This window comes from Labrus mixtus, chromosome 17 (genome assembly GCF_963584025.1).
Source record: "Labrus mixtus chromosome 17, fLabMix1.1, whole genome shotgun sequence".
Classification (NCBI taxonomy): domain Eukaryota; kingdom Metazoa; phylum Chordata; class Actinopteri; order Labriformes; family Labridae; genus Labrus; species Labrus mixtus.
Genome location: NC_083628.1, coordinates 23,849,367 through 23,861,483, shown reverse-complemented (window position 1 = coordinate 23,861,483; position 12,117 = coordinate 23,849,367). Strand labels below are relative to the sequence as shown.

Sequence of the window (12,117 nt, the reverse complement as noted above, 5' to 3'; positions counted from 1 at the left end):
ACAAACAAACAAACAAAAAACATTACATATATATATATATATATATATATATATATATATATATATATATATATATGTAATGTATATGATGCATGTAGGAGTATAGTCAAGTATTTAAATAAATATGTGCATGCTGGCTAGTCTTGAAACTTCTTATAATTGTCAATCAAATGTAAGACACAGGTTAGCTGTGTCTGCATGCTCTCTGTATGTTTATTATACACTTTATATTTAAGGCACTTCAAAGATAAGACATTGGACATTCCCATCCCATCACGGATCATACTGCAGCAAAGTTAAGTTAATGTGTGTGTGTTTGTTTTTATTTAATATGGATTGCCCCTTTAATCCCCTTGTTTTAGTTCCTTGTGCAGTGTGCGCTTCATCCGTCAGAGGGCGCATCCACAGCTCCCACTTCAGAAATATATTCCCTGAAACTCACATTCTTGGAGTATGGATCTACTTGAACAAAGTGAGGAAACGCTGTTTTACTCTCACCTTTGTGCGAGCTCGTTAAGCGTACTGGGTGAACACCAAACGAGAAGCCTGGACGCTTTCTCCCCAGGCTTGTGAGACTCGGGGTCGGGAGTTAGGACCGCTAAACATCTCATTCCGAACGGGAAACGAGGAGAGGGAGACGCGGAGAGAGGGGGGACACGAGCGGAAGGGAGGCAGAAATCACTGAAAAGCAGAGCTGTGTACACGCGTAAGGATATGTTTGGGCGTGCGTAAAGGCGCCAAACAAAGTAACGTTAACCGGATAACTGTAAACACTGTTTTTCTTTTTTCCTTGGACATGTTTCCGCTGCCGGAGCGCGTTGTTTGGACTGTGTTATCGTGAAACGAGGGTGATCCTGTGCGCTTGGGAAAATACTGCTCTGTGTTGTATCTCTTCTCTCATTTTATTTTTTTGCCCTGGAAATTACGGAAAGTTCTTGTTTTGGACGTTTAACTTCTGAAGAAACGTGAAATGCAAATGTGGAAGGGGTTTCTGGGCAGTGGTTCATCAACTAAACTGAGTTGAAACGCTGTTTTTTCCACATTGTGTAGTAGCCTGAAATGTGAGACACTAGTGAAGTCGACACATGACAAACCGCTGTATACAGTCGTTACATGAGCTAGTGTTGGAACCTTTCATTTACGCGCTTTGCTCTGGATATGCAAAGAAAAGTTTTTGAGAATGAAGAGGAGAAAATTCCCGTAGCACGTCTCTGTTTTCTGGTTACATCGCCGCCGTCTGCTGAGCTGGATTTATTGAAACCGTGTTGTTATTTTAGTCTCTTTCAAAGCTTTCATCATTTCCATGCTGTGGAGACAGCAGAGCTGACATGCGCCCGGGATGGGGATATAGCACGGTGACCTATTATCACTAAAATACAGAAGGGGAATTAACTAATTATTGCGCTGATAGTGAATGATTAAGCCATCAGGTGGGGAAGCGTGCGTATTGTCTGCGTGTGCGCCGTCAACCTCCGGTCTAAACCTGGTGTGATCCACATCGAGGACTGTGTTACTTTGTGAGGAGAGTCTCCGGAGCAGACATGGAGGAGTGGAGACAATGCGGGCGGTGGTTGATAGACTGTAAGGTCTTGCCCCCGAACCACCGGGTCGTGTGGCCCTCAGCGGCCGTCTTCGACTTGGCACAGGCCCTCAGAGACGGTGTGCTCTTGTGCCAGATGTTGCACAACCTCTCCCCAGGATCGGTGGACCTGAAGGAGATCAACTTCAGACCCCAGATGTCACAGGTGAGTCTGCTTAGGTGTAAACTGCAAACCATCAGATGATGGTGTGTTTGAGTCACACCTCCAGGCTTTGTCTTGTTACTGTGTTTACATGTGTGACTCGCTTTGTTTTTGTTTTTTTTAATCACATTTTTGAAACTGTCAGGGCAGCCCCACATATGTTATGCCATGCTTGGATTGTTTGGGAAGCTGAATGGCATATCACAGCATCTAATTCTTGGATTTTCCCCTGTTGGTCTGCAGATTATAAACACAAACCCTCCTGCCACAACAAGCCCACTGCTTGGCCTCAGTCCAGTGTAGAACCTGTATGTCTATATCTGTGATAATACAGCAGCTGGACAGATGTTCATGGTGCTGAGGGTGGGTGAGTGCAGGGTCAAGCAGTTTGCACAGGTGAAGAAACCCCTGCAAATAAGTCAGGGGTTTCCTCTGCTGTAGGCCTTGAGCCAATCACGTCTCTGGAGTTATTTGTTGTTTGATGTCTGTTGGACATATACGTTCTTTTTACACTTCTTCACTTTTTGCAGTGCAGCCTTTGTTGAAGCAATATGAAATGTGTCAGTGGGATAAATATGTAGTTGCTCTGCCATGACAGCTACAACGTCAACACATTTGCTTTGGATTAAAGGGTGTTAATTGAGTATTATCCAGTCAGTCAAGCTCTGAGTGGAAGGGATCAGAGATAATCATGTGCTTTGGAATAATAGGGAAAGTAAAACACTAACAGATCCCAGGTTGAGCCATTTGGAGCGGTTTTCCTTTTTTTCTTTTGTTGACCTTTTCAGAGTCGCAGGCGGGTGTGGCAGTTCAATATGACAACAAATACAAAAGTCATTGAAATTCAGCATATTTGTTGGTTTCAGAAACCCCAGCATCAACCAATGTGCTGCAGTTCTGAGAAATAAAATGAATGAAAAAGGGCTTTTTGAATCTCAATTTGCAGATCGTGCAATGGTATGACTATGCACATTCACTCACATGACTTATATCTTGAACAGATGACATTTTGAAAGATCATAAACGTTGTTTTAACTTGTCCAACACTTTTAGTATGGGCCAGGACTAGCAGAGCTCAGCTGGACAAACTGCTGTATATGATGACCACATTTCTGAATCAACACAAAGGCAACAAATGTCATGTAAAGAACTTTTTTTCAGCAGAAGTATGCTGATACCGATCTATTGGTGCTGGGCCAATATCATCTGAAAATATCAACCAACTGATGTATCATCAAGCTCTAGTTCGAGCCCATTTCCTTCTTTTCAACCAGCATTATATGACAGAAGAGTAGGCGCAAAAAGACAATCAGAAGTTTCCTGTCTTCCCTTTTTTTGGGTTAAACTAGAGAGAAATAACTGGTGGGAAGTAGCTACACTCAGACGAAACAGAAGCCTTCATGGTGGTACAATTAGAGGTTTGTGCACTCAAATTATATAAAGCTCACACTCCACTTCAGCTCGTTCACGTTTCCAAAGCCAATATCAGGAAGTGTCGGGCACCACAGGAAGCTTACACGACCACAGTGTCGGAGTAAAAGTGCACTGTGGCATTGGATTTTTATTGACTTTTGCTCACATTGAAGTCCAGTCTTAAGCACCACTGAGCCTTTATTGCTGTATGCTCGTCGATTGCTACTTTGTATAGATCCATGATGTGGAAATGCTGGTTGAGTCCGGTTGTTCTCAGCGATGTGCCCCCCCCCCCGCAAAGGCCGAAACAGCCATCACACCAGAGCTATTACCCTCTGACGGCGCATTTGTCTGATGTTGTTGGCACACCTTCCGTGACCTGTTTCTGTCACAATAATGTGTGAATGTGTGTGTGTGTTGAGTCTGACTGTCTGGCTTTCAGTCAGTGTGGTTGGTTGATTCTTTCTTGTAAATATCCCACTTCTCATTCCTGAACGTTTCAAACTGTTATGAATTCAGGAGTCGGAGAAGGAAGAGAAATTGAATCTTTAGAAGTTGTAATGGTAGATGAACCCTGAACAAGTTGCAGAATACAGATTTAAAGCAGTGTTTGTTTAAGTTTTTTGAATGGCATCCAGGCAAAGATCTAGACCAACCTGACAAATGATACAGAGATTATTTGAAAGCACAAAGTAGGGCTGGAAAATATATTGAGTTTTTAAGATATATTGATATATTTTCAAACAAGATATAGGGTAAGACAATATTGTTAATATGGATATAGTTTATGTTGCATTAAAATAACATTACAGAGGTGCCAGGTCACCTTTTTATCATCTCACTGATGATGACTGACTGTCTGTCCCTCTTAACCCTGCTCCTCCTCTCTCTCTCTTTTATTGTATTTAAGGAACATTTTTATTTTATAATGTTACTTTTTAAATTCACAAACGGGTAGTTTATTTTTCTGATTTTCACTGTTAATAAAATACATATCAATATATTGAGTATTGCCATTCAGCTAATTAATATCAAGATATTAGTTTTGGTTCATATCGCCCAGCCCTAACACAAAGCCACATAATGACATCTCTGTACACCATGTTTGTGCTTCTGTAAAGCTGGGCCCATCTATAAATATCATTTGGACTACTTCTGACTTTCTGATGTTAAGCTTGGAAGTGTTAACCTTTATGAGAGGATCAGGATCACGGGTGTGATTAAAAGACTTCAGTGTATAAGACAGTTATTTTTGCCTCTCATTCTCGACCTGTGAACAAAAAGGCATTGAGTAAAAGCTGGTAACCAGAAACAACAATCCTTAGGTTCTTGATCTGAAATGTGAGGATTTCCTACTTTCATTCGTGTAAAAAGACAGGTTAACTGGATAGCTTTTGCATTGGTCTCTATTTCTTGCAAAATTTTACACAAAAAAGGGAGAAACAATAAAATGACTCAGATTAAGGATGGCAAGTAAATGTCAGTTTCTGCACTGGCTTCTGGTCTCTCTCTCTCTCTCTCTCTCTCTCTCTCTCTCTCTTTTTGCCTAGTAACCACCAGTAGCCCTGACTTATCAGCTCCAGAAGCCGCTGACTTTCATGATTACAGGGCTAGAGAGAGAGAGAGCGAGAGCACTGGATGGCATGCTTTGATCCGCCCACTAATCCCAATGCTCCCAGTCCCAACTGTGTGGATCTGCACTAGAGGGTGGAAGTGGTGTCCTCGTTGACAAATTGGGTTAAACAAAATCCTGGCAGCAGCACAGTAGTATGTGATTTATGATAAGGAAAAGGTCAGAGCGCGTGTGCTCTAACACCCAGAACACACACAGTCCACAGCTCAGCCAAATGAAGACGAGGTGAAGCCGAGCAATTACATCATTTGCCCAGGACAAAATTTCTCTTTAACCCCCCCCTGATTGCTCCCCCTGCACAGTGATTGATAGTTTCCTAAATTGAGTTTTGTCTCCCTTTTAAGTGCTCATGGTTGCCTTGAATGTGTTATACACTGGCAGGAGGTGTTAAAAGCAAGTTGAAACTGTGTGGCCTGCATCAAAATTAGGTTTTTTTTGTGTGTGTGAAAGAAAAACGTTCAGCCAAAATGAATCCACCTCTTCTCCGACTGACCCGTTAACTCTTTTCATTTGCTGCTGTTAACAGCCTATAATCACAATGATGCTTAAAACTCTGGCATTGATCCCAGTTTGTGCTCCAGTGCGTTTTCATTGTGTTTTACTGCTTTCTGTGGAGCACCAAGGGAAGTTATTGGAGCAAAACTGAGGTCAGGATGTATTGTTACTGTAAGGCATGTTTTGATGAAAGTGTCCATAAAATTACTCGTTTTGCCAGTCACTGAATCCGTGTTTGTTGAGACCACATGTGGAGTGATTGAACTTTTTGAAGAGTTTTTCTGCTCTGAAATGTAAAATTTGAGGTTTGGATTGAATTTGTTCGTGTAGCACATTTAATACGAACATAAACTGAATGTGCTTTACACAAAGATTCAACACCAATCCAATATCAGCAAGCATTTGGCAGCAGTGACGGGGACAAACTTCCTTTTTTAACAGGCAGAAAACCTCAAGCAGATATTGTTTAAAGCAGGGTGTTTTTAAGTATTTTGATACTGTTGAGTGTTTGATTTTTTTTCTGTAACATTGGCAGCTTAACAAGGGTCTAGTTTAGTTTTTGTTGTTCACATTTCCCCTTTCAGCCATTTTGTCTGCTAAAATGCTGACTTAATTAATCCACAAGTCGGTCGACAGGATTCTCAAATTCTGAGAATCCACATGATCATTTCACGATGTTTCAGTCATTTTATGAGCACTGTTGCTAAGCAAAGCTGGAAGCTTACTTACTGGACTTTCTGCCTGACTTGCACTTGTTGATGTGTGTATACTGATAATGGCATAAAAAAAAGAGGAAGGCCACTGCAAAATCGATACAGTCTGACTAAATACAGATGAAGATGTGCATTCAAGTGACTAAAAGGGGAAATGTTCATTCATGCATCCACTTCCAGTTCACAGTATGGAAGTTTGACAGGTCATTGTAATACTCATGGAATACTGTCTTCTCAAACCACATCTGTCTTTACTGAAACTCTGACAAAAACAAACAAAATACACTTAACATGAAGGTTAAATAGGCAAAGAATCTTGCACAAATATTTACATTAAGAAGTTTAGCAAAGGCGATTTCCAATGTATAAAAAGTGCATAAAAGAGTTTTGGTAGATACATTTTAAACAGAGACGCACATTTTTTTTTTGTTATAGTTTCATAGCTGAATAAACAACCCCCAAAGGGGTAAGGTGGGATAACATGTTCATCACATGACTGCTGAGCAACTGGTGCCATCTTCACACACCTAGCATTGATATGAAAGGCTTCAAATCATTGGGCGCTGTTGCTCCGTCCGCCATTTTTACCTCATCCTTTTTATGTCGGGTCCAGGCTGCTGAGGTTCCCCCTCATGTCCATCAGGAACAAGTATCCCACTTTGAGGTGCATATGTGAACAGGCAAGTCCGGAAGACTGTAGGGGCAGCCTGTCCTGAAATGTTCTGCAGATTGTCAGGAGTGCATGAGTAAAAAAAGACTGTGGAATCAAATAATAGGAAATGTAATGTAGGGATAAAAAAAACTCCTGGACACTCCAACCAGGCTAAATTCTTTTTTCCCCAACCCCCTCTCAGCATGGCCTTTTATTCATTGTAAGCTAATACTATTAAAAACTAGTGAAATCTCTGGTTTTGAATGAACATGACAGGTTCTTTAGAGGTCATGGACAATGTACATGTTGAGTGGTGAACTTCAAATTGTGAAATGACTTTTTCTCTCGTAAACACACATATCTGCCGTATTGCAAGCATGAGAGGAGATGAAGTACCTCTTGTCAGTAATCTGTAGAGAAGACCTTTATTTAAGTGTTAAAAATAAAATCCCTGAATGTATTCTTTTTGAAATAGCAAGGCCTTCCTCTCTGCAGTACTTCATGGTCAGGAATAGATGCTTAATGAGCAGATGGAAATGCTCCGCAGCTCAAAGTGTACATATCAAGAATCCAGTGCCTCAGGCTGCATGTGAAAGACAAGACTGAGCTGTAATCTCTGAAGCCTTTTGTGTGTTCTGCTGCGGGTTTTTTTTTTTCACCCGGCTTTTCTCGCTGTTTTTTTTCCCTGTTAGTGAGGTAGTTGTGAATGCCTTTGGGATGACTCAGGCGGAAACGTGTGTGTGTGTATGTGTGTGTGTGTGTGTGTGTGTGTGTGTACTGCTGTGCCTTTGTTTCATTGTTTATGTGAGTGTGTGTGAGTGCACTTGCTTGTAATGGGTGTGTTTGTGAGTATGTTGAGATGTTGAAGTACCTGTACCTGCTCAGACTGAATCGCTGTTGGCTAAACCCCCTCAGCTCTCCTGGATCTTCTCAGTGCTCCACAGGGCTCCAGATCTCACACAGTGTGGGGCTGCTCTCCACTCACAGTAATTGAGCTTCTTCCTCTTTGTCCAGTTGACATCAGAACTATTGGCTGCTGCCTGAAAACACCTGGAGCTGATTGGAATTTCATTATTATTTTGAATTCTGCTATCGAGGAGGTAACAAGCTCCTATTCTCTATAATTTGCCATTTGAAGAAAAGAGTTTGGAGTGAACTCATGCAAAAAACATGTCTGCTTATTTTCATCAAATCTAGGGGAAGGCAATAGAATTTAGCAGAATAAAAAACTTTCCAATCCACACTCAATTGAGTTTCCCTCTGTTTACTTAAAACTAAATGAAACCTCAAACAAGCTGTAACAATAAGATAGAAATGGTTGAAGCACTGATTTACAGATTACATCAGGAAAACAAACATGAATGGCACAAAGTCAAACTGAGGTTCTTATGGCTAACGTGTTAGCTAGCAGTTGCCTGTCAGCAGTCAATCAACGGAGCATCATTAGCTTTTCTCCAGAGTTGCATTTCTTGCCACCAAATCTAATCTAAACATCTATCTATCTAATGCCACTCTGAATACTCTTTTTAATGTTCAATTCTAAAGCTTTTTAGCAGCACATTTTCTTCTGGGAGGTATTTGCTAACTCTATCTGTAGCTCGATGTCATGGAAGTAGACCACAGTGAGTTTACTGGTTAGATTTGAACATTTTCTGTTTCATTTTAATTGTATATTTTTTAGGAGAAAATATGAATACCATTGTTTTTCCCATACCGGGTTATACTACTTACTTCATGATATTATAATATTCATCAATTAAAGATAACCCAAGACTCTTTAAAGCACATCAAACCTAAGCCTTGATCTGCCTCCCTCTTATAACACTGACAGCTTAGTCTTAAAGATCTGTCTTAAAGAACTCTGTGGGGTTTGAAATAAGATGAAAGAGAGTGAAAAGAACATGGTGACTGCCCACCCATAAGCACAAAATCTCTGTTTGGGACTAGTGTATGAAGGGGGTTTAGTGACTACTGTAGACAACCACCCACCCTGTTTCCCTCAGGGGTAATTTAATCTCAGCGTTTGGTCTACTGTTGACCCCTTGACCCCAGCACCCGCCGGATGCAGGTAATACCCCTAATGGAGCTCGTTAGCGACACGTCCTGGGTTGCACAGCTGGGATAGTGCCCCCTGGGAGCTAATGGGATTGACAAGAACAGAATTGGTCTTGGCCAGAGTTTTTTAACCTCGTGTGTGGGCTTCTCCTTCTCCTTCTTTAGTTCTCTAAAGTTCTTTTAAGCTGTAACACTTTTAGATACTCTATGCTTGTGTGTCGACATTTCCCTTCCACTTGGGATAAATTCCAGTTCAAGATGCTTAACCTAACCTGAGTTGCTGTTAAAGACATCCAGTGACACTGACAGGTTGTGACTAAGGCTTCTTTCATTCCCTCAAGAAATGACACACAGTTTATCGGCCAGTGAGGGAAATGTCATCATGCAGCGGCCATGGGATCGAATCCGACCCTGCACGTCATCCCCGAGGTCTGATTCGATCCCATGGCCGCTGCAACGATGACAACAGCCTCTCTACAACGGGCATGTGATACAACCGCTAGACCAACACCCCCAACTTCAAATTTTTAAGGGCGGCCTGGACAATAACTTTTTTTTTAGTTCAAATAACTAGCTTTTTAACAGTGGCATTTTGCTTTTCAGTTATAAATCAGCTACAAATACTTGATTAAGACAACCACATCAGAACAATGTGAATAACCTCTGTGGCGTTATTGTCCTGTTTTTTTGACCTATTGAAACTAGTATGAAAAGAAATATCCAATCAACAGAAATGATAGCCATGCAAAAGTACCCATGTAATGAAAATACAAAAATCTCTTTAATCCCAGGGGATACATCAGAGGACATGACACCGATCAATGATCTCCACTATGGGTGTGTACCTCTTTTCATATTGAGGTAAGGCTGTATAGCCGAGCACAGAGCAGCATTTCCAGAGCTGGGAGGAATTCGGTGTCCTGTTCAAGGTCGCCTCAATCAGGCGGATGCCTGGAAGCAGGAAGGAGCTTGAACTTTGTCAAGTTGAAGGACAGTGTCGGTATCCTCCTTGTCTTAAAATAAACATTTACGCGTAAAGAGTAGCATAAAGTAAGACAGAGAGACTCTTCCGCCCAGCTGCTTCTCCTGAAGTTATTACATTATATTGTAAGCGGAATATGAATTCATCTTGAAAGAAATCTTATCTGAGGTTGCACAGGAATTTCCTTCATAGCTTCCTAAATTTCCCCGCTCGTATCTTTTCCGTATTGTTCCATCCAACTGAAGATGCAATGAGAGATGAAGGGAGAAAGGAATCCAGGGAATAAGTATCTTTAAAAACAAACATGTCCTTTCCTCTGAAGCTTCATCTGAAGCATTTCCTGTTTCTGATGATGGCAGAACAGCTGGATGAGCTGTCAGTCGGGCTTGATAGCTCTGTTGGTTTTGTATGTTTAAACCTCAGTTTACTTGTTTTAGCAGTGAAGTGTTTGTATGACATTTAGCGTATGGAAAGATTTTGTGAGGACACCCATATTGTACTGAGACACTATCTGAGAGTATCAAAATGAACTCTTTAAACCCACATTATCTAAAAGGCTTCATGAAAAATCCTACTTCTACCTCTAAATCCTCAGTTTATATCCAGAGAATAGTCTCCTGCTGATATTCAAGTGTGACATTTGGATCTCTTTTTTTAAGTCACCTTTAACAATATAGCATAAAGAAGCACCAGCACATGATGACATTTTATGATCCGACTCCATTATTGCTTTTTCAATCTGGGTATGAAAGAAACAATCTGAACGATTGCAGCAATCTGCATGAAAAGTTTAAAAGACTAAAACAATGTCTGATGGGCAGGAAGAGAAAATAAGATGAAATGGAAGCTTGCACGTTTTGATGAGGATTTTATGGACTGGAACAATGACCAAGAGTTCAATATATCATTTGGCAAACTTTATTTTTTTTCACTTCCTAGTTCCTTGTTAATTTATAATGTCTTATAATCTGTTACAAGGAGACAAGGAAATGGGATTAGAACAAAATAAGTCAATGCTGTTCTGGACTTCGCACTTGAAGTTCCTTGGGGTTTTTTTTTTCACTCAAGAACTTTTTGTTTTAAATATTAAACCAGGTAGAAGTTAACATCTGATCCTCATCACTGCAACTGCCTCCATTCTTGTCCGTATTTACTGCACAGTAAGGGTGTTACAATGGATCCCAAAACTCCAGTCAAAATCCCAATCCATATTATCAAAGTGCAGTGTTTACATCTCCAAAGAAAGCTTCATTGACCCAAATATTATTGGCATTTTCCTCTCTTAAGTTAAAAATTTGGCTTCTTCTTGATAGTTTTCTTAATATGACACAGTCTCTGTTGTCTTAATGTGTAGTATCAAAAAATGCAGACGCTTTGTAAACACATTGATCTTCAGTCATATTTCGATCAAAGGCTGTCACATGTGAAGAGAGCACTGTCTATGTTTTTATATCGGCAACCTTAATGTTGCCAATGTATTTGTGCAGCAATGTTTTGATAATTAAAGACAAGAAATGACCCAATATTGGGTGCATAGTACTTCTATTTTTGTTGCTGTGGTATCAATTCAGGTTTCAATATTGTTGGATTTCCATTAGAATCTTATTGAAGTAAAACAATGTGGTGTTTTGACAACCCTAGGGGAAAATGTGATGTATTCTTAAGGCTTTATTCACGATGCTGCCCATTTCTTTGTATTGCTTTCTGTAATCTAAAAACCTTACAATGTGACTACTGTTTGTAACTTGTGTATTCGGATTCAAGGCAGCTTTGACAATGACTGTAGTCTCCTCCGTAGATGGGGTGCTGAACATAACCTCTAGGCTATCTCTTGCCCCTGTAACTTGTGTATTGATTTGACATCAGCAACCTGTTGACTAGCCTTCAGGCTAATTGTGGAATATTTACTGTAATGTTAAAAATCGCTCTGGGAAATAATCTAAATAAAAAGACAAAAATAAAATAAAATAACATTTGTTAATATCTAATTCTAAATACTGTCATATTCATAATAGTAGTTGGAATTAGTGTGCACTCGAAGGCATTCAATGTCTAGCTGTCAGTGCTTAAAAATGTTTAAATTAAAAGTCAAATAGAAACGTGGATTTGTAGATTCAGAACAAGTAACAGTCGGGGTGTTCAGAAAAGAAAAGAAAAGCTGGAGATGTTGTGTTCCACATTCTGATAATCTTATTCTCCACCTAAAATCATGACTATTTACTTCCACTGCTACACAATGCATGCCTTCTTCATTGAGTCCAAATTTAGCATGAAGCCAATAGAACAGAGAGATGTCAGATGAAGAGGTTTGCCTCTAAATGATGCAGTACAGAAAGCTTCAGCTTTTGTTGTACACGTTCGTTAGTGCGATCACACCTCACTGTCTGTATAGGTGCTCAAGGTATAAATAGATACAAGGCTGTAAAAGCATA

At 40.3% G+C, this 12,117-nt stretch overlaps 1 protein-coding gene across 4 annotated transcripts in view; it reads left to right on the top strand.

Annotated features, from left to right (window-relative positions):
* The first annotated feature begins 428 nt into the window (after positions 1-428).
* vav2 (vav 2 guanine nucleotide exchange factor) overlaps positions 429-12,117 on the top strand; it is a 237,648-nt gene continuing 225,959 nt past the window's right edge. For 2 of the 4 annotated variants that reach the window (XM_061061084.1, XM_061061083.1), the window contains exon 1: positions 429-1,745. In XM_061061084.1, the coding sequence (XP_060917067.1) occupies positions 1,542-1,745 (204 nt within the window). In that variant the 5' untranslated portion in view covers positions 429-1,541. The remainder of the gene's footprint in view (positions 1,746-12,117) is intronic. The other 2 variants (XM_061061086.1, XM_061061085.1) reach the window with 1 other exon arrangement.